The sequence below is a fragment of the Hemitrygon akajei genome, chromosome 10, assembly GCF_048418815.1.
Source record: "Hemitrygon akajei chromosome 10, sHemAka1.3, whole genome shotgun sequence".
Lineage (NCBI taxonomy): Eukaryota > Metazoa > Chordata > Chondrichthyes > Myliobatiformes > Dasyatidae > Hemitrygon > Hemitrygon akajei.
The window spans coordinates 12514282-12537680 of NC_133133.1; the positions used below are offsets into that span (position 1 = coordinate 12514282).

General features: G+C 44.2%; 1 protein-coding gene across 5 annotated transcripts in view; it reads left to right on the forward strand.

The window, feature by feature from the left end:
* Window positions 1-23399, forward strand: part of aff2 (AF4/FMR2 family, member 2) — a 685599-nt gene that overhangs the window by 631631 nt on the left and 30569 nt on the right. For all 5 annotated transcript variants that reach the window (XM_073057781.1, XM_073057783.1, XM_073057782.1 and 2 more), the window contains 4 exons: window positions 462-525; window positions 696-832; window positions 12973-13044; window positions 14336-14429. In XM_073057781.1, coding sequence (XP_072913882.1) covers window positions 462-525; window positions 696-832; window positions 12973-13044; window positions 14336-14429 — 367 coding nt within the window. The remainder of the gene's footprint in view (window positions 1-461; window positions 526-695; window positions 833-12972; window positions 13045-14335; window positions 14430-23399) is intronic.

Below are 23399 nucleotides of genomic sequence, written 5' to 3' on the forward strand. Positions count from 1 at the left end.
AGAGTGAAATGTGGCATCTGCGTCAATTCATCTCAGCGAGGATTGTGCTGGCGTCAGGCCGCAAGTGTCAGCACGTTTTGGCACCAACGTGGCATGCCCAGAACTCACTGACCCTGCCCTCAACCCATACATTTCTGGGATGTGGAGGAAGCTGGAGGAAACCCACACGCTCACAGGGAGAATGTACAAATACCTTACAGGCACCAGCAGGGATTGAATGCCTGGCCCAATGTCGTCATTGGAGTCATTGAGAAAATGATTCTCAGGGTTGTATATGGTGACATACATGAACTTTGAACAGGAGGATAGTTTGTTGACAGCCCCCAGCACGCTGTGCCAACTGTGCCGCTCCTGAGCCTGTACCTGAGACCAGATTGCACTCCTTGGGTGTAACATAGGGTAACTGCACGACTCTCAGCATCACAGACCCCTGGTTTTGACTGACGACTACTGTTTTGCAGGTCTCATAATGCCGATTACTACATGCAAGAGGCCAAGAAGCTGAAACACAGAGCTGACGCACTGGTAATATATTCCTCCTTCTGCTCAACGCGCTCTCCCTTTGCCATTGCTGGCATGTCATAAATCAGTAGTTACAAGTCGGGCCTGTTACTGTGTCACCAGTGAGAAGTGAAACGGCACTGCTTCTTGTTGAGATTCACATCACTAAAGTTCTTTTCTTTTTTAATTTGCAGCTTGATAAGTTTGGGAAAGCAGTTAATTATGCAGATGCTGCGCTATCATTCATTGAATGTGGAAATGCTATGGAGCGTGATCCATTAGAGGCGAAATCCCCATATACCATGTATTCCGAGACCGTGGAGCTCATCAGGTTAATGTCTTTATGAATATAATTTTACTAATCACTTTTAAATGATAATTAATAACCTGCTGTGAGGAAATCAAGATGGGAGATTAAGATCCATATAGAGATGTCATATTTCAAAACTTACTACTCAAATTGACTTTTGTTTGTCTGCTTTTAATTTATATGTTTAAGTAATTTACAATGGTTGGAGGCTTCTCAGTAAATACTTGGGCAAATAAAATGCTCACCTTCCTTGAGGACGTTAACTAGCTGAGGAATGTAGAGCGTCTGGCGATATGGTGAGATGCATGGCGGATGAAATTTAGGACAGATACATGATGTGATGCGCTTGGGAGTGGGAGGAGGCAGCGTGCACATAAATGCTGTGGTTTTAATAGAGTTACAAGGGTGCTCACATCTAAAGCTGGCAGAGCTTATTAATAAACACTGATTTGTAAAACTGTCCACAATCCCACTCTCACTGTAAAACTCACCAGGCGCAGAGCCTTCCAGTTCTCCACACACATCCAATTCTGACTTTTTAATCATCCCTAATTTTCACTGTTCTGTCATTATAATCAGCCTCTGAAGCTCTGAGCCCAGGATTTGCTCTCCAACTCTCCCCCTCACTCTCCTCCTTTGAGGTGTATTTTCTTTCTGTAAACTGGACAACTCAATCAAGTTTTTGAAGATGGTCCTGTGTGACACTGTCAGAATGTACCTGGAATATTATGAGCAGTTTTGGGCCCCATATCTAAGAATGGATATACTGGCATTAGAGAGAGAGTGCAGAGGAGATTCATAAGTAAGATCCCAGGAATGAAAGGGTTAATGTATGAGAAGCATTAAATGGCTCTGAGCCTGGACTTGCTGGATTTTAGAAGAATGAGAGAGGATCTCATTGAAACCTCACAAATATTGAAAGGCCTAGATAGAGTGGATGTGGAGAAGATGTTTCCTATAGTGGGGGAGTCTAGGACCAGAGGACACAGTCTCAGGATAGAAGAACATCCATTTAGAACAGAAATGAGGAGGAATTTCCATAACCAGAGGGTGGTGAACTTGTGGAATTCATTGCCACAAACAGCTGTGGAGGCCAAGCCTTTGGGTATATTTAAAAGGAAGGTTGAAGGATTCTTGATTAGGCATTGCATCAAAGGTTACAGGGAGAAGGCAAGAGAATAGGGTTGAGGGAGATAATAAATCAGCCATGATGGAATGGTGGAGAAGACTCGATGGGCTGAGAGGCCAAATTCTGCTCATGTCTAATGATCCCCTAAAGCAACCCCATCAGTTTAACCCACCCTCCTCTAGTTTCTTATAGCTTTCACTTGCAAGTCTATTGAGTCCACTTCGATTTTTTGCCCTTTACGCTGCTCATGGGTAATTTGCAGTAGGCTAATATATCTACAAGCACATTTTAGGCACATGGGTGGAAACTAGAGCATCCAGCAGATAGAAGAGGGTGGGTTGGACTGATGATGTTACTTTGGTGAAAACACCTGAATTTAAGGCCTACTAAGCCAGCAATCAGAGAGAAGACACAAAAGCCTCATGCAGCCCTAGTGATCCGTTCAAGCCAGGTCACTAGAATGTTGAAATACAAACTGCTGCAGCACTGAGTCATCTACCATGCCAATACCGCCAATGGAAAATAAACAAAGAAAGAGATTTTAAATAACAGTGGGAAAATAAAGAGAAATTCAGTAGGTTTTCCGCAAAGGTAAATAGTTTTATTCATCTGGATTGAATTATCTGAAAGGTGGATGGAAACGCATTTAATTGTGATTGAATAAATATTCCATAAATTTAAAACAAGGCCTCTGGGAAATGGGCCTATTCAGAGAGACATTGCCAAATAACCTCCTGCAGTGTTTAGTTGTGTGAAAACCTAAGGCAATACACAATAACAGTTAGAAACATAGAAAACCTACAGCACAATACAGGCCCTTCAGCCCACAAAGCTGTGCCAAACATGTCCTTACCTTAGAAATTACCTAGGGTTACCTATAGCCCTCGATTTTTTCTGAGCTCCGTCAAGAGATGATAACTTGAATTAATGGAGATTTGAGATTGAGAAGCTATTTCATCTATTGACAGCAATGTCAAACAAGGCCACCACTTGGTGACGAGAGTGTCCAGGAGAGGTGAGGTGAGCTGCCTCACGCAGTGAACACTGGAGCTGAAAATCTTCCTCCTATCAAGGAGGCAGAAGCAGAACAAGATGTCAGTTCTGCATCAGTTCAAAGTTCAAAAGTACTTATTATCACTGTAGAATTGTACACTCAGTGACCACTTTATTAGGTACAGGAACAGAAACTGGTGCGGTCTTCTGCTGCTGTAAGCCTATCCACTTCAAGGTTCAATGTGTTGTGCATTCAGAGACTACCACTGCTGTGATGCATGGTTGTTTGAATTACTGTTGCCTTCCTGTTAGTTTGAACCTGTCTGATCATTCTCCTCCATCATCTCTCATTAAGAAGGCGTTTTTGTTCACAGAATTGCCACTCACCAGATTTTTTTTTGTTTATTGCACAATCTCTGTAAACTCTAGAGACAAAAATCCCAGGAGATCAGCAGTTTCTGAGATACTCAAACTACCCCATCTTACATCAACAATCATTCCATAGTCAATCGATCGCATTACCTCCACATTCTAATCTGTACAACAGAACCTCTTGACAATGTCTGCATGTTTTTATGCATTGGGTTGCTGCCACATGATTGGCTGATTAAATATTTGCATTAATGGACAGGTATACAGGTGGATACCGAATAAAGTGGTCACTGAGTGTTTTTGATGCTCCGGATTCCAGTCTCTGCAGTCTCTTGCGTCTCTAGATTCCTCTGTAACATTCCAGCTATTTGTTTATCATTCAGTCAACACCCCAGTCAGATTTGCTGCATTAATGTGGTCTTTTGCCCTGGGTAGAGGAATCAAGAGCCTAGAACAGATAGGTTTAGGGTGAGAGAAGAGAGATTTCATCTTCGCTCCATTCACAAATAGGAGGATTTCCTGATGGCCTCCTCTACATTGGTGAGACCCAACATAGGCTGGGGTACCGGTATGCTGAGCACCTTGACTCCACTCACAAAAAACAGGATTTCCTGGTTGCCAACCACTCCCATTCCAACATGTCGCTCTATGATGTCCTCCACTGCAATGATGAGGCCACTCTCAGGGTGGAGAAGCAACACCTCATATTCCAACTGGGTAGTCTCCAATCTCCAGCTTGAACATCAGTTTCTCCAACTTCCAGTGATTTTCCCCCTCCCCCTTCCCTCTTCTTCAGTTCCCCACTCTGGTTCCCCTTCTACCTCTTCTCTTCTCCTCACCTGCCTATCACATTCCCCTGGTGCCCCTTCTCCTTCCCTCTCCCACGTGGTCTACTTTCCTCTCCTTTCAAATTCCCTCTTCTTCAGCCTTTTACCTTTTCCTCCTATCAGTTGCAATCTTCTTACTTCGTAACTTCTCTTCCCGGCTGCATGCTTCGCCTATCATCTTCTAGCTAGTCCTCCTTCCCGCCCTCCATCATCTTATTCTGGCTTCTTCCCCCTTCTTATCCAAACCCGGTGAAGGGCCTCGGCCTGAAATGGCGACTATTTACTCATTTCAATAGATACTGCCTGATCTGCTGAATTTCTCCAGAAATTTCATGATTGTTGCTCTGGATTTCCCACATCTGCAGAATCTCTTGTGTTTGCATTGACAGGAATGGTTTAAAGGCATATGAGCCAAACACAGACAAATTGGACTAGCTTAGATTGGAATCTTGCTCAGCATGGACAGGTTGGGCTGAACGGCTTGTTTCCATGATGTACGACTTTAGTTATCAGTGCAATTGTGGGAGCTTGCTGTGTACACATCAGCACAATATGCTCCTTAATTGTTGTCCACAATTACTTGATTGCAAAATAACCAAAATGAGATCATGAAAAACTGCATTAAATCAATCCTTCTCTCTTCACTGCATTCCTGATCCTTATCTTCATAATTTCTCAAGACCTGCCAAAAGTGGTGGGCACTGCCCAGTCCATCACAGGCAATGCATTCCCACCATTGAGCACATTTGCAAGAACCATTACCACAAGAAAGCAGCGTCATTCATCCAGGGTCTTCAACATCCAGGCCTTAGGTCCCACACAATAGTTACTCTACATCCATTCGGCTCCTGAACCAGCATGGATAACTTCACTCACCACAACCTGCAGACTCACTTTCAATGACTCTACAATGCATTGTCTCAGTGTTTTTTTGTTTAATTTGCACAGTTTGTCTTCTTTTGCATATTAGAAACATAGAAAACCTACAGCACAATACAGGCACTTCGACCCACAAAGTTGTGCTGAACATGTCCCTACCTTAGAAATTACTAGGCTTACCTATAGCCTTTTACTTTACTAAGCTCCATGTACCTATCCAAAAGCCTCTTAAAAGACCTTATCGTATCCGCCTCCACCACCGTTGCCGGCAGCCCATTCCACGCACTCACCACTCTGAGTAAAAAACTTACCCTTGACGTCTCCTCTGTACCTACTCCCCAGCACCTTAAACCTGTGTCCTCTTGTGGCAACTATTTCAGCCCTGGGAAAAGCCTCTGACTATCCACATGACCAATGCCTCTTATCATCTTATACACCTTTATCATGTCACCTCTCGTCCTCCGTCGCTCCAACAAGAAAAGGCCGAGTTCACTCAACCTATTCTCATAAGGCATGCTCCCCAATCCAGGCAACATCCTTGTAAATCTCCTCTGCATCCTTTCTATGGCTTCCACATTCTTCCTGTAGTGAGGCAACCAGAACTGAGCACAGTACTTCAAGTGGGGTCTGACCAGGGTCCCATATAGCTGCAACAATACATCTCGGCTCTTAAACTCAATCCCACGATTGATAAATTCCAATACACCTTACGACTTCTTAACCACAGAGTCAACCTGTGCAGCTCCTTTGGGTGCCCTATGGACTCGAACCCCAAGATCCCTCTGATCCTCCACACTATTTCTGTCATCATATTTGACCTACCAAAATGAACCACTTCACACTTATCTGGGTTGAACTCCATCTGCCACTTCTCAGCCCAGTTTTGCATCCTATCAGTGTCCCGCTGTAACCTCTGACAGCCCTCCACACTATCCACAACACCTCCAACCTTTGTGTCATCAGCAAACTTACTAACCCATCCCTCCACTTCCTTATCCAGGCCATTTATAAAAATCTCAAAGAGTTAGGGACCCAGAACAGATCCCTGAGGCACTTCACTGCTGTCCAACCTCTATGCAGAGTATGACCCGTCTACAACCACTCTTTGCCTTCTGTGGGCAAGCCAGTTCTGGATCCACAAACCAATGTCCCCTTGGATCCCATGCCTCCTTACTTTCTCAGTAAGCCTTGCATGTGGGTATTGAGGTCATCTGAGAAGATCATCGGGGTCTCTCTTCCCACCATCACGGAGATTTACACTACACGCTGCATCCGCAAAGCAAACAGCATTATGAAGGACCCCACACACCCCTCATACAATCTCTTCTTCCTCCTGCCGTCTGGGAAAAGGCACCGAAGCATTCGGGCTCTCACGACCAGACTATGTAATAGTTTCTTCCCCCAAGCTATCAGACTTCTCAATACCCAGAGCTTGGACTGACACCTTACTGCCCTATTTCCTGTTTATTATTTATTGTAATCCCTGCACTGATTTGTGTACTTTATGCAGTCCTGGTTAGGTCTGTAGTCTAGTGTAGTAGTTATGTGGGTTTTTTTCTCTGTGTTGTTTTTTACGTAGTTCAGTCTAGTTTCATGTAACACCATGGTCTTGAAAAAAGTTGTGTCATTTTTACTATGTACTGTACCTGCAGTTATAGTCGAAATGACAATAAAAGTGACGGGACTTGACTTGATGGGGTACCTTATCAAATGCCTTGCTGAAATCCATATACACTACATCTACTGCTCTACCTTCATCAATGTGTTTAGTCACATCCTCAAAAAATTCAGTCAGGCTCGTAAGGCACAACCTGCCCTTGACAAAGCCATGCTGACTATTCCTAATCATATTACACGTCTCCAAATGTTCATAAATCCTGCCTCTCAGGATCTTCTCCATCAAACCACTGTGGTAAGACTCACTGGTCTAGAATTGCCTGGGCAATCTCTACTCCCTTTCTTGAATAAAGGAACAACATCGGAAACTCTCCATTCCTCTGGAACCTCTCCCATCCCCATTGATGATGCAAAGATCATCGCCAGAGGCTGAGCAATCTCCTCCTTCGCCTCCCACAGTAGTCTGGGGTTCATCTCATCCGATCCCGGCAACTTATCCAACTTGATGCTTTCCAAAAGCTCCAGCACATCCTCTTCCTTAATATCTACATGCTCAAGCTTTTCAGTCTGTTGCAAGTCATCACAACAATCACCAAGTTCCTTTTCCATTGTGAATACCAAAGGAAAGTATTCATTAAGTACCTCTGCTACTTCCTCTGGTTCCATACACACTTTCCCACTGTCACACTTGATAGGTCCTATTCTTTCATGTCTTATCCTCTTTCTCTTCACATACTTGTAGAATCCCTTGGGGTTTTCCTTAATCCTGCCTGCCAAGGCCTTCTCATGGCCCCTTCTGGCTCTCCTAATTTCCTTCTTAAGCTCCTTCCTGTTAGCCTTACAGTCTTCTAGATCTCTAACATTACCTAGCTCTCTGAACCTTTTGTAAGCTTTTCTTTTCTTCTTGACTAGATTTATTACAGCCTTTGTACACTAGGTTCCTGTACCATACTGTAACTTCCCTGTCTCATTGGAACGTACCTATGCAGAACTCCACACAAATATCCACTGAATATTTGCCACATTTCTTCCGTACCTTTCCCTGAGAACATCTGTTCCCAATTTAAGCTTCCAACTTCCTGCCTGATAGCCTCATAATTCCCCTTACTCCAATTAAATGCTTTCCTAACTTGTCTGTTCCTATCTCTCTCCAATGCTATTGTAAAAGATATAGAATTATGAACACTATCTTCAAAATGCTCTCCCACTGAGAGATCTGACACCTGACCAGGTTCATTTCCCAATACCAGATCAAGTACAGTCTCTCCTCTTGTAGGCCTATCTACATATTGTGTCAAGAAACCTTCCTGAACACACCTAACAAACTCCACCCCATCTAAACCCCTTGCTCTAGGGAGATGCCAGTTGATATTTGGGAAATTAAAATCTCCCATCACAACAACTCTGTTATTATTACACCTTTCCAGGATCTGTTTCCCTATCTGCTCCTCAATATCCCTGTTACTATTGGGTCGCCTATAAAAAACACCCAGTAAAGTTATTGACCCCTTCCTATTCGTAACCTCCACCCACAGAGACTCCATAGACAATCCCTCCATGGCATCCACCTTTTCTGCAGCCGTGACACTATCTCTGATCAACAGTGCCATGTCCCCACCTCTCTTGCCTCCCTCCCTGTCCTTTCTGAAACATCTAAAACCCAGCACTTGAAGTAACCATTCCTGTCCCCGAGCCATCCAAGTCTCTGTAGTGGCCACAACATCATATCACCAAGTACTGATCCATGCTCTAAGCTCATCTGCTTTGTTCACAACACTCCTTGCGCTAAAATAGACACATCTCAAACCTTCGGTCTGAGCGTGTCCCTTCTCTATGACCTGCCTATCCTCCCTCTCACACTGTCTCCAAGCTTTCTCTATTTGTGAGCCAACTGCCTCTTCCCCAGTCTCTTCAGTTCAGTTCCCACCCCCAAACAGATCTTAGTTTAAACTCTCCCCAGTAGCCTTAGCAAACCTCCCCACCAGGATATTGGTCCCCCTGGGATTCAAGTGCAACCCGTCCTTTTTGTACAGGTCACACCTGCCCCAAAAGAGGTCCCAATGATCCAGAAATCTGAATCCCTGCCCCCTGCTCCAATCCCTCAGCCACGCATTCATCCTCCACCTCATTCTATTCCTATTCTCACTGTCACGTGGCACAGGCAGTAATCCTGAGATTACTACCTTTGAGGTCCTACTTCTCAGCTTCCTTCCTAACTCCCTGGAGTCTGTTTTCAGGACCTCTTCCCTTTTCCTACCTATGTCATTGGTACCCATATGTACCACGACCTCTGGCTGTTCTCCCTCCCACTGCACGATATCTTGGATGCGATCTGAAACATCCCGGACCCTGGCACCTGGGAGGCAAACTACCATCCGAGTTTCTTTCCTGCGTCCACAGAATCGCCTGTCTGACCCCCTAACTGTACAGTCCCCTATCACTACTGCCTTCCTCTTCCTTTCCCTACCCTTCCGAGCCACAGGGTTGTTTTGGTTGTTTATATTGGTTGTTTCTCTATTCAATTTCTTTGTTTTCCTGTAAATGCCTACAAGAAAGTGAATCTCAGTGTAGTACGTAGTAAAATCTCTGTGGTAAAATCTATGAATTCTTCTTCCTCTTCTTAGTCCGTCACCCCTACTGGGGCAATGGCTACCAACAGCAGTTCATCGTAGTCTTTCCTCCTGAGCCAGTCGTGCACATTGTCCCCAGCTGTAGCCCACCTTCTTGGTATCTGTCCTTTTCCAGGGATGAGGACTTTGGAGCTTCTGCTGGCATTTCTGCTGGTTTTTATGGGATTGGCGGCTAGCCCCTTGCCCGACCTTCCTCGTTTCACAGCTGGGCTTGGAACTATCCATGGCGAAGTTGATATACTTTATTAATAAAGTTGTTTATGATGTTTAATGCAGACAGGTGCAAGGTATCGCACTTTAGTAGGACCAGCCAGAGTTAGTCTTACACAATGAACGGTAGGGCACTGAGGAGCGTGGAGGAAGAAATAGATCTGGGAATACATGTCCATAATGTGTTGCAAGTGGCGTCACAGGTAGATAGAATCATAAAGAAAGCTTTTGGCATATTGGCCTTCATAAATCAATGTACTGAGTACAGCAGACGGGATTTTATGTTGACATTACATAAGACATTGGTGAAGCTTAATCTGGAGTATTGTGTGTAGTTTTGGTTACCTTCCTGCAGGAAAGATGTAAACAAGGTTGAAACAGTACAGAAAAAATTTACAAGGATGGTGCTGGGACTGGAGAGCCTGAGTTACAAGGAAAGATCGAATAGGTTAGGTCTTTATTCCTTGGAACATAGAAGATTGAGGTGAGATTTGATCGAGTTATGCAAAATTATGAGACGTATAGGGATGGTAAATACAAGCAGGCTTTTTCCAGTGACATTGGGTGAGACTAGAACTAGAGGTCATGGGTTAAGCGTGAGAGGTGAAAATTTTAAGGGAAACGTGAGGAGGAATTTCTTGCATGATCATACAGAATTGTAGTGTGCGTAAAAACAACGGGATTTGCAGTCAAGTTGTACATTAGTTGAGAATGTGACAGGTCACTTCACTACAGTTCAGCTCAGTGTTCATTATCTTCAGGCAGCCCAATTCAAAACTCGCCCAATTGTAGTAACAGAATAAGACCGTAAGATCTTAAAATATTGGTGCAGAATTAGGTCATCTGGCCCATCGAGTGTGCTCCACCATTTCATCGTGGCTGATCCAATTTTCCTCTCAGCCCCAATCTCCTGTCTTATCCCCATATCCCTTCAATCGGGAGTCTATCACCCTCTGCCTTAAATATACAAAAAGACTTGGCCTCCACTGCTGACTGAGACAAAGAATTCCACAGGTTCACCAATGTCTGGCTAAAGAGACTCCTCCTCATCTCCATTCTAAAAGGACACCCCTCTGTTCTGAGGCTGTGCCCTCTGGTCTTAGACTCAAGCAGTGTTTCTTGCTGAGTAACTGGGTAACACGAAACCAGAACTGGGTGATGAGATTTGTTGGCGCAGATGCTTGCATTTCACTTCCTCGAGCTATAGTATGAATTTGAGTCGGGATGTTACAGTGGCTGGGCGTCTGATGACTGCAGTTCCTAAGGCTGTGGAGTGTATGACAAAGTGTCATCTTGCTGTTCACACTTACTGAAAATCAAGCTGAACAACTTAATCCTGCCAAAATGCAGTGCATTCGCTGAGTCCGTACATCTTTCTAAATGATCTCAAAAAAGCAAAAGCTTAGATGTGGGTAGTTAGAAATGTGCACAAGGATTGGTAAAGTAATATTTTCAAAGTTCAAAGTAAATTTATTAACGAAGTACAAACATATCTCCATATCAGCACACACGAAATACTGGAATCACTCTGCAGGTCAGGCTGCTTCTATTGAATGAATAAACAGTTGATGTTTTGGACCGAGACCCTTCATTAGGACTGGAAAGGAAAGAAGACGAAGCCAGAATAAGATGGCGGGGTGGAAGAAGGGCAAGCTGGAAGGTGACAGGTGAAGGGGTAAGGGGGAATGGTAAGAAGCTGGGAGGTGATAAGTGGAAGCGATAAAGGGCTGAAAAAGAAGGAATCTGATAATAGAGGAGAGCAGATCATGAGAGAAAGGGAAGGAGGAGGGACACTATGAAAGGTGATAGGCAGGTGAGGAGAAGAGGAAAGGTGAGAGAGGACCCAGAGTAGGGAATGAAAGAAAAAGGACAGGGGTTACTTATTTCACAATTTTGACAGAAAGTGATGAATACAAACACAAAGTACACTGCAGATGCTGTGGTCAAATCAACACGTACAAACAAGCTGGATGAACTCAGCAGGTCGGGCAGCATCCGTTGAAACGAGCAGTCAACGTTTCAGGCTGAGACCCTTCGTCAGGACTGAAGGAGGAGGGGGCAGGGGCCCTATAAAGAAGGTGGGGGGAGGGGGAAGGTTCAGGTGAAAAACCAATCAGAGGAAAGATCAAGGTGTGGGGGAAGGGAAGCAGGGAGGGGATAGGCCGGAGAGGTGAAGAAGGAATGTAAGGGGAAAGCACTATGGGTAGCAGAAGAAGACAGAATCATGAGAGAGGTGATAGGCAACTAGAAGAGGAGGCAGAGTGAAAGTGGGATGGTGGAAGGAAGAGGGAGGGAATTACCGGAAGTTGGAGAATTCAATGTTCATACCAAGAGGCTGGAGACTACCCAGATGGTATATGAGGTGTTGCTCCTCCAACCTGAGTTTGGCCTCATCATGGCAGTAGAGGAGGCCATGTATGGACATATCCGAATGGGAATGTGAAGAAGAGTTGTTGTGGGTGGCAACCAGGAGATCCTGTCTGTTGTGGCGGACGGAGTGTAGGTGCTCGACGAAGTGGTCCCCCAATCTGCGTCGGGTCTTGTCGATGTAGAGGAGGCTGCACCGGGAGCACCGGATGCAATAGATTACCCCAACAGACTCACAAGTGAAGTGTTGCCTCACCTGGAAGGACTGTTTGGGGCCCTGAATGGTGGTAAGAGATGAGGTGTAGGGACAGGGATAAGTACCAGCTGGGAGATCTGTGGGGAGGGACGTGTGTACCAGGCAGTCGCGGAGGGAATGATCTCTGCGAAAAGCAGAGAGGGGTAGAGAGGGAAAGATGTGCTTAGTGGTGGGGTCCTGTTGAAGGTGGCGGAAGTTGCAGAGGATAATGTGCTGGATCCGGAGGCTAGTGGGGTGGTAAGTGAGGACAAGGAGAACACGGTCCCTGTTGTAGTGACGGGAGGATGGGTTGAGGGCCGAAGTGTGGGAAATGGAGGAGATGCGGGTGAGGGCATCATTGATGATGGCAGAAGGGAAACCACGATTCTTAAAGAAAGAGGATATTTGAGATGTCCTGGAACGGAAAGCCTCATCCTGGGAGCAGATGCGGCGGAGACGGAGGAACTGGGAATAGGGAATACAGCCCAGACCACAGACAAATCCCTCCTGATGATTGAGCACATTAACATATTGCACTGCCACAAGAAAGCTGCACACATCATCAAAGACCCCCACCATCCTGGCCCCCACCACCATCTCCCTTCCTTTACAGTCCCACTGAAGGTTCTCAGCCTGAAACCTTGATAGCTTTTTCCTCTCCATAGATGCTGCCTGATCTGCTGAGATCTTTCAGCACTGTGTGTGTGTGTGTGTGTGTGTGTGTGTGTGTGTGTGTTGCTCTGGATTTCCAGCATCTGCCGAATCTCTTTTGCTCTCAATCTCTCAAACCATTCAAGAACAAAAATTGTGCATCTTCTCCCCTTCCAACTTCCGATAATTGAAACTGCACAGACATTGTTTATTCATTGGGAATGTTAATTGTCACTTGATCCTTTCTCAAGGTACGCCATGAGGTTAAAGAATTTCACTGGTTCCTTGGCAACGATAGCAGATAAGAAACTAGCGGTTCTATGGTGAGTTTTAGCAAGGTTGACATCTGATTACTGATATTATGAATAACTGCATCTTCACTTTATTTGTGTGTATCAAATGAATTAATAAGCAAATGATATTTTATTAACATATATGGTAAGATTTGATTTATGCGCTGTGTGTGTTATGTTTTGTGAGTGCACTGTAGTATATACATACAGTCAGATGACAATGAATTTGAACTTGAGCTTGAGACACTAACATCTGAAGCAAGAAACAAGAAGATGGAGGAAATCCATAGATCAAACAGCAAATGTGGAGGGAAGAGTGAGTTCAAGGCCCTCCGTTTGGACTACCTCTACCTTGCAGAGGCAAGGTGGCAGCTCTTGGGCACCTTATCATAGCTACCCTTGACCATGACTTCTCCAACAGTCATCAGGCCATTCTTTCCCATACCATCACAGATCAAAATAAAAATACAGGGATGTTGCTGGGATTTGAGAACTTCAGTTAAAGGGAAAAGTTGAACAGGTTAAGACATTATTTCCTAGAGGGGAGATTTGATAGAGCTGTACACAATTATGAGGAATATAGATTGGATAAATGGAAGCAGGCTTTTTTTCCCACTCAGGTTGGATGAGACTAGAATTGAAGGTCATGTGTATAGGGTGTAGGGTGAAATCTTTAAAGGGGAAGCCAAGGAGGAACTTCTTCACTCAGAGGGTGGTGAGAGTGTGGAACGAGCTGCCAGCAGAAATGGTGAATGAGGGGTCAATTTCAGCATTTAACAAAAATTTGGATAAATATATGGATGAGAGGAGTATGGGGGGGGGGGGGGCTCTGGTTCAGAATGGAGTTACGGAGGAATTTCCTTAGCCAGAGAATGATGAATCTGTGTAATTTGTTGCCACAGGCAGCTGTGGAGGGCTAGTCTTTATGTATATTTAAGGCAAAGGTCAAAGGTTGATGGTCAAAGTCAGGGAATGAAGGGATACGGGGAGAAGGCAGGAGATTGGGGCTGAGAGGAAATGGCGGAGCAGATTCGAGGGGCCAAATGACCTAATTCTGCCCCTATACCCTATGGTCCTATGGTCTTATGATCATACGACGCAGCACAGGGTGATGATGGTAAAGGTAATGAGAAGACTGGGGTTCTCTAAAATAATTAGCAATGATTGAATGGTGGAGCAGGCTCAATGGGCTGAATAGCCTGATTTTGTTTCTGTATCTTACGGTCTTACATTCTTCACCAATCTAATTTCAAATGCATTGTTGACATAAATTGCATTGTTCGAGTGCTTAGCCTAACGGATTTTCTCTAATTAAATCTAGTTACCGATGCTTGTCACTTCTCTACTTGAGGATGTTCCGACTTAAGAAAGATCACGCCATGAAATATTCCCGATCCTTGATGGAATATTTTAAGGTAATTTCATCTGAGTCAGTTATCACTGTAGGGAGCCTTCGTCATCTGCCTTAACACTGTCGTTCACTCAGATCCAATTAGGGGTAAAAACTGCCAGAGACAGATCCTGCTTTTGTACGGATGAACACTAAGTAAGAAATTGTTTCCTGTAAAGGAGGTTATTATGAAAATATAATCTTGCATTTCTATTGAACCTTTCGCATTTATTTCAGAGCATCTGAAAGCAACCCCAAGCTAATGAAGTACTTTTATCTTTGACAGTAGTGATGGTTGCAGTGTCAGAATCAAAATCAGGTTTATTATCACTGACGCGTCGTAAAATTTGTTTTCTGGCTGCAGACAGTGCAAGGCTTTAGAAGTTACTATGAGTTAAAATTTTAAAAGTTCAACAAGAATTATTAAATCATGAAGCATTCAGAAATCTGATGACTGAGAGGAAAAAGCTGTCCCTAAAATGTTCAGTAGAGATCTTCAGGCTCCTGTACCTCCTCCCAAATGAGGAGGGCCTGTCTTGGATGGTGAGGGTCCTCAATGATGGAAGATACCCTCCTGAGGCACTGTGTTTTGAAGATGTCTTTGATGGTGTGGAGGGTTCAAAATTCAAAGTAAATTTAATATGAAAGTGCATTATTTGTCACCTTAAGATTCATTTTCTTGCAGCACTTACAGGAAAGTACAGAAATACAATAAAATTTATGAAGAACCATACAAAAATCCAATTTTTAAAAGAAGACACCTCATGCAAATAATAACAAAAAGTATTACAGTGAACATGAGTTTGACAGTGAGTTTACAGGTTGGAGGTGTCAGCTCAGCTTTGAGGATTGTGCCAGTGAGGGTGCTGGCCAAGGCTACAGCCCTCTGCAACCTCTTTCGATCCTGTGCATTGGAACCAGTCAGAGTGCTCTCCATTGTACATCTGTAGAATCACAGAGCTCTACAGCACAGAAACAGACCCTTTGGCCCATCTAGCCCATGCCAAACTGTTATTCTGCTTAGTTCCATCGACTGGCACCTAAAGCATACCCCGCTATACCCTTCCCATCCATGGACTGAGCCAAACTTCTCTTCAATGCTGCAGTCAAGCCTCCATCCACCATGTCCACTTGCAGCTCATTCCACACATGCAGATCTGGAGAATACTGTTCCTCATCTGAAGCAACATCTTTGTAGATTTCAGTTGCTAAGTCTGTTTCCAATAGCATCGAGAGCATTAGTGGAGCTTTAGTGCGCGTTGCTTTTTTAAAAATTATGTGTTGCTTTGATAGATCAAAAATGATAAACTGCTCCCTCTGGTCGGTGAGGGGGATGTATCAGTGACAAGAAATGATCAATTTTAAATTTATTTTCGAGAAACCGAACAAAGCACTAGGAAAAGCTTGTTTACATGCAGTCTTACTGAAGCGTTGAATGCTTTGCCACAGGGAAGAGTTGAGACAGATACAGTTGCATCTTTTAAGCGAGAAATGGATGTGTATTTAAAACAAAATACACAATTCAGTGCAGAGAGAGTGGGGTAGTGGTATTAATCTTGAAATAGTAAGTGGTTGCCATAGGCTTAAACTGGAAATCATCCAGAATTCTGTGGCCCAAATCTTAGTTTACACTGTCCTGCTAAAGCATGCTGACTGGAGTTGTCTTCAGCCTGACAAATCCGCTCTTTCAGAAATCACATTATTTTCTGCTCCTTAAGTGAGAGATTCCTCTCCCTATAAGGTTCGGAGAAATCTGCTGATCTCCATTACTGAACATGTAATTAAGTTTGAAAATTCAAGTTGATTTGTTACGCCTTTATCAAAAGATACAGTGAAATGTGTCGCTTGCGTTCACAACCAACACAGCCGAAGGTATACTGGGGGAAGCCCGCAAGTAGCACCACACGTTCCTGTGCCGATGTAGCATGCCCACAGTGCTCAACAGAATAACACAGAGTACAGCAAACAACAAAACAACAATAGCAAAAACAAACACAAGGAAGTCTACAGATGCTGGAAATCCAAAGCAACACTCAGGTTGGCGAAACAATACCTCATATTCCGAATGGCTAGCCTCCAACCTGATGGCATGAGTATAGATTTCTATAACTTCCACCAACCCCCTTCCTTCTTTAATTCCCCACTTTGGCTCCCCTCTTACCTCCTCTCCTCACATGCCTATCACCTCCCCCTGGATCCCCCCTCCTTCCCATTCTCCTATGGTCCACTCTCCTCTCCTATCAGATTCCTTTCTCTCCAGCCCTTGTACTTCCCCATCGACCTGGCTTCACCTATCACTTTTTAGCCTTCTTTCCCTCACCCAAACATTTCCAATCCTGAAGAACGGTCTGGGCCCAAAATGCCGACTGCTTGTTCTTTTCCATAGATGCTGCCCAACCTGCTGGATTTCTCCAGTTTATATTGCTAATAGTAAAAACGGGCCTGTTTCTCCCTCCTACCCAAGCGCATGCTCCAGACAGGCCTTCAGTCTCCATCCTCCAGTGGACATGGACGCAGGCCTACAGACACTGGGCTTCGATCACCCCAGCGCACTGACCGGACTAAACTTCACTTTTAGAAATCATGTCATTTTCCACTCCCGAGGTGAGTGATCGCTCACCCTGTAAAGATCTGCCCAATCTGCTCACCCCCATTATTCCACTGTTGGCAGCGCGCCTTTGGGTGCCTGAGCCTTAAGCTCTGGGAACCCTCCAAAACTTCATAACCTCTCTTCTCCAGCCCTTTGCATTTTCCACTTATCACCTCCCAGCTTCTTTCTTCACCCCTTCCTCCACCCACCTGGCCTCACCTATCACCTTCTAGCTTATACTCCCACCCCTTCCCCCACCATCTTATTCTGACATATTCTCCCTTCCTTTCCAGTCCTAAGCACCTCAGCCTAAATCATTGACTATTCATTTCCATTGATGCTGCCTGACCTGCTGAATTCCTCCAGCATTTTGTGTGTGTGTTTGTGGTGAACTACATATACCTGTCTGGACTGCTCCTGTGGCTCCTCCCACAGACCCCTGCTGACTGCTCCTGTGGCTCCTCCCACAGACCCCTGTATAAAGGCGATTGAGGCCTGATGCCCGGCCTCATTCTCCAGGATGTAGTGTTGTTCATTCTTCCAGTCAATAAAAGCCGATACCTCGCTTCTTACGTCTCAGAGTGAGTTATTGATGGTGCATCAGTGTTGCTCTGTATTTCCAACATCTGCAGAATCTCTTGTGTACATCCCCTCTCTACCCATCTCTATCTTAAACCGATTTTTTTCACCGAGCTTTCTGTCACCCAGTCTAGATGGCTCAGTATGCACTCCTGCCAAGCACCCTGTAACATTTTTAATTACCTGTGTTCTCTGCTGAAAGATTCCTCTCTCTGTAATAAGCCTCTGGGGCTTTGCAATAGTTTAATGTTTCCTTGAATCCATTCTGAAAACTCTGCTCTCTATTGACTTTGGCTTTTCAGGATTTCTTGTCAAACACGACGGCAGAAATGGTTAAAGTGTTCTCAGTATTGTGTTTTGTGATTGTCAGTACATTACACTCCATCTGATGCAAAGATTTCCCAAATGCAGTTGCTCCTTTTGGCTGTTTAATCACCTCCTTATTGTTATGTTTGGAGCAAGTCTCAGAATGAATATTTAAAAAGCTGCAGGCTTTGCCAATTATTCATAACTGTGATCCAAGCAGAATGTTTCATTTTGGATCAGTTCTTCTGCTGTCTAGAACATTAGGAACCACAGTTAGTCATTTGTACCTGAGGAGAGAAGTCAGTTGTTCCTCACCCTTTAGATCGGGGTTCCCAACCTGTGATCCACAGACCACTTGGTTACTGGTAGGTCTCCATGGCCTTAAAAGGGTTAGGAGCCCCTGCTCTAGATAATGATTAGCTTTGTACATCAAAACTAACAGTAAAAAACATAAGTGTCAAGGACCAACATATCCCAGGATTCCTGGGAACAGTCCATAAATGTCTCGATGCTTTCGGCACCAGCATGGCATGCCTATGCGACAACTTACCAACCCTTAACAGTACACCATTGGAACATGGGATAAACCCTTGTACATGGAGGAATTTTCTCTTTGGAGCGAAGAAGGATGAGAGGAAATTTGATAGAGATGGAACACGCACACAAAATGCTGGTGAAGGAATCTAATTTGAGAGGACTGTGGACCATGGAAGAGAGGGAAGGATAGAAATTGTGTGAAGATGCAAGACTGTTTCACCATCAACCTCTCCCCTATCCAAAGGTGAGACAGTTCATTGAATGAATCATCCAATGAGTCCTGTGCTACCTTCTCCTCACAGCCCTTCTCTTTCCCCTTGTACATATCTTTTTGCAGTTCTAACACATATTCAGCTCACTTTGCAGTTCAAGAGTCTCAGCCGGAAACGTCGACAGTACTCTTTCCATAGATGCTGCCTGACCCGCTGAGTTCCTCCAGAATTTTGTGTGTGTTGCTCTGCATTTCCAGCAGCTGCAGATTTTCTCTTGTTTGTGACTGGAAATCTATTTGAGCTTTTTCCACCAGCCGTCCAAGCAGTGCATTCCAGTTTGTAACATTTCATTGCTTTGGAAGAAAAAATGTCTCCATGTTTTGCCTTTGGTTCATTTGAAAATAGTTTGAGATAGGACCTATTAATCAAACCAGGCCTTGAGGTCTGACCTGAAATGCTTCAAAACCAATCAAGCAGATTTCATTTCTTCTTCAGCAATCGGTTAAAAGACTTCCTGTGGTGAAGATTACACTTGTAAAGTTTTAACAAATTCTGGACGTGCCCTCTGGTGACACAGAGGCACAATTTATTTATGTATTGATTGAGAAACAATATGGAATAGGCCCTCCTGGCACTTCAAGCTGCGCTGCCCAGCAATCTCCTAATTTAACCCTAGCCTAACCATGGTTCAATTTACAATTACAAATTACCCTACCAACCAGTATGTCTTCGGACTGTGGGAGGAAACTGGAGCACTTGGGGGAAACCCACACAGTCACAGGGAGAGCATACAAGCTCCTTTTTGGCAGCAGCGAGAATTGAAGATAGGTCGCCGGTACTGTAAAGCGTTGTGCTAACCATTATGCTACCGTACTGTGCAATAGTTCAGTCCTGACCTCAGTCTCTGTTAGCATGGAGTTTGCCTGCTTTCCCTGTGATCACAAGGGGTTCCTCTGCATCCTCCGATTTCTTCCACAAAGCAAAAAATGTAAAGAGATAAATTAGCATTATTTGTCACATGTACATCAAAACTGGGTGGTGGGTGGAGATACATGTCTACTAAGGGAGGTGTAGAGTGCTCGTTCTCCCTACTAGCCTGCAGGTCATCCTTGGGCAAGGTGTAGAACCCGCTTAGCCCCCTGATCAGGGTCCTGTGAAGCCACGGCAGCAGGTAGTGGATGGTCATATGAGCGGCTGGTGCATATCACAAGTCCTGGTTATGCGACCACTGACACCAGGCAGACAATCTCTGAAGAGGATTGACAGTAACTGGAGTCACCTGTCTTGTAAAGTCACTGCCCAGATGAAAGCAATGGCAAACCACTTCTGTAGAAAAATTTGTCAAGAACAGTCATGGTCATGGAAGGATCATGATCATACAACAATGAGCGAATATCAAAACACTGAAACACACAGTGAAATGCATAGTAACACACAAACAGCTGGAGGAACTCAGCAGGTCAGGCAGCATCTTTGGAGAGGAATGAACAGTCAATGTTTGATCAGGATTGGAAAGGGTCGGGAAGAAACCAGAATAAGATGTGAGGGGAGGGGAAGGAGTACAAGGTGATAGGTGAAGCCTGGTGAGGGAGAAGGTAGGTGGGTAGGGGAGCATGTGTTGTTTGTGTCAATGACGGACACAGTCTGATGATCTGCTGTGGGCAGCCCACAAGTGTCATCACACTTCCGGCACAGTGGCATTGTGGTTAGCGTAATGCCTTTGCATCACCAGCAGATTTCAATTACACTGCTGTCTGTAAGGAGTTTGTACATTCTCCCTGTGACGACATGGGTTTCCTTTGGTGCTCTGGTTTCCTCCCATGTTCCAAAGACATATGAGTTAGTTGGTTATCTAGTTACATGAGTGTAATTGGGCAATGCAAACTCAGTGGGCTGGGCCTGTTACTGTGTTGTATCATTAAATCAATAAGATACATAAAAATAAAAATAAAACATACCATGCCCACAACCTACTAATGCTAACTCCTACGCCTTTGGACTGTGGGAGAAAACTGGAGCACCCGGAGGAAACGCACACAGTCGCAGGCAGAACGTACAAACTACTTACAGGCAGCAGTAGAAAATGAAGCATGGTTGCTGGTGCTGTAAAGTGTTATGCTAACCTGTCGCTCTTGTCTTACACAGTGGGAAATGTATGGGTTCGTAGTTTTAAATGGCCATTATAAGTTAGCTCCAGTGTACACACTTGGTGGCCACTTTTTTCAGTACCTCCCGTACCTCATAAAATGGCCACTGAGTGTGTGTTCATGGTCTTCTGCTGCTGTAGCCCTTCCACTTCAAGGTCCTATGCGTTGTGCATTCAGAGATGCTCTTCTGCTTGTTACAGTTGTAACGTGTGGTTATTTGAGTTACTGTCACTTGAACTAGTCTGGCATTCTCCTCTTATCTCTCTTACTGACAAGGCATTTTCACCCATAGGATTTTCACTTGATTTTTTTTATTTTTCACACAATTCTCTGTAAAATCTAGAGAGTGAGTGCGTGAAAATCCCTGGGGATCAGCAATTTCTGAGATACTCAATCCATCCCATCTGACACCAATGACCATTCCATGGTCATAGTCATTTAGATCACATTATTGCCCATTCTGATATCTGTTCTGAAAAACAACTGAACGTGTAGACCATGACTGCATACTTTGATACATTGAATTGCTGCCACATGATTGGCTGATTGGAGATTTGCATTAATGAGCACGAGTACCTAATAAAGTGCCCACTGAGTGTAAATGAATGATAGCATCTGGAGGTAGCTGATTGAACTGTGGTGAGAATTAAACGGATTAGTTTTGGATTATTGTAAATGAGTGCTTGATGGTCAGTTTGCCCTCAATGAATCAAAGAACCTCTATCTGTTCTATATGATTTTATACATCTGTGTTCCTGTTGGAAAATTTGTTCAAGAGGGAGCTGTGCTACATAGGAACGAACTCTGCTGTGACATAGAGAACAAGTGGCAACTACAAATGGAGACGGAAAAACCAAAAGACCCAACCACTGACCATAGCTAACACTTACACTTACCCACACTGTACCAGGACATATGGACCCTGGACCTAGATTCTCTCAAATAAACAACCCCTTAGGAGAACATCATATTCGACTTGAGTGGTCACACAATTTCAAAGGGAGCCCCCCCCCCAATGCTTCTCCAGGCCAATAGAGAGGGGGTAACAATTCCTTCGGTGGTAAACAGCTTGATAACACCAGCTTCTCACATAGCCCTCTCAAAATCCAAGAGAATCTGTCCAGACAACTTGCTTAATGCCTTTAACCTTGAGAGCTTCCATGCAGACTCAAACCCTGCACTCTCCAATCTCTGCCCAAACAGCAAGTACCAAATCTGCCCAAAGTCATCTATTCTAATCTAAATGGTAATGCAACGTAAGTGGTAAAAGAATATTTAATTTTCCTATCTCGGATCCCATCAAAATATGCAGGGTTGTGGCACAATATCAACTGCCCAGGATTTCCTCAGATTATGATCACATTTCCTCAAGATTACATCACTGAGGTAAAAGAGAAATTAGAAGTCTTTAAACAAATAACTTCTGATTTCTGGAATTGCTACTTCACATCTCATAAAGAAAGTGTGCATTCCAGACCAAACTTGAATCAATAAAGGATGCTCAAAAGCTGTGGCGGATATGAACGCAATCACATCTTACAGAGTGAAACCAAGTGACATAGATGACAACAAGGCTCTGCTTCCAGATGAGCTCAATGACTTGGATGCTCAGCAAAACACGGAGGAACCTTCAGGAACTCACACATCCCTAGTGATCCTGTAATTTTAATTCCTAAAGCCAACATTTAGGCCATTCAGCCTATTGAGTCTGCTCCACCATTCAATTATGGGCTGTTCCAATTCTTCCAGTCATCCCCACACCCCTGCTTTCACCCCTATGATGCCCTGGCTAATCAAGAACCTATCTATCTCTGCCTTAAATACACCCAATGACTTGGACTCCACAGCCACTCATGACAACAAATTCCACAGATTTACCACCCTTGAGTAAAGTAATTTCTCCACACCTCTGTTCTAAATGGATGTCCTTCAATCCTGAAGTCATGCCCTCTTGTCCTAGACTCCCCTACCATGGGAAATAACTTTGCCATATCTAATCTGTTCAGGCCTTTTAACATTTGGAATGTTTCTATGAAATTCAGAGGATTTGTCTTGTGTCCAGCACGTAAGTGCAATTATAGTGAAAGCTTGGCAGTGCCTCTACTTCCTTAAGAGTTTGTGAAGATTCGGCATGACATGTAAACCTTTGACAAACTATTATAGTTGTGTGGTGGAGAGTATATTGACTAGTTGCATCTCAGCCTGGTATGGAAACGTCAATTGCCTTATATGGAAAGTCCTACACAAAGTAGTGGATATGGCCCAGTCCATCATGGATAAAGATATTGCCACCAGTGAGCACATCTAAATGAGTGCTGTCACAGGAAAGCAGCATCCAGCATCAAGTACCCTACCACCCGAGCCATGCTGTCGTCTCGCTGCTGCCATCAGGACAAAGGTACAGGATCCTTCGGACCCTCAAGGTACCGGAACAGTTATTACCCCTCAACCATCAGGCTTTCAACCAATGGGGATAACTTCAGTCAGGTTCACTTGCTCCATCGCTGAACTGTTTCCACAACCTATGGAATCATTTTCAAGGACTCTTCATCTCATGTTGTCAATACTTACTGTTTCTTTTGTTTTCTTTTTCACTTTTGTATTTCTGTAGTTTGTTGTCTTTT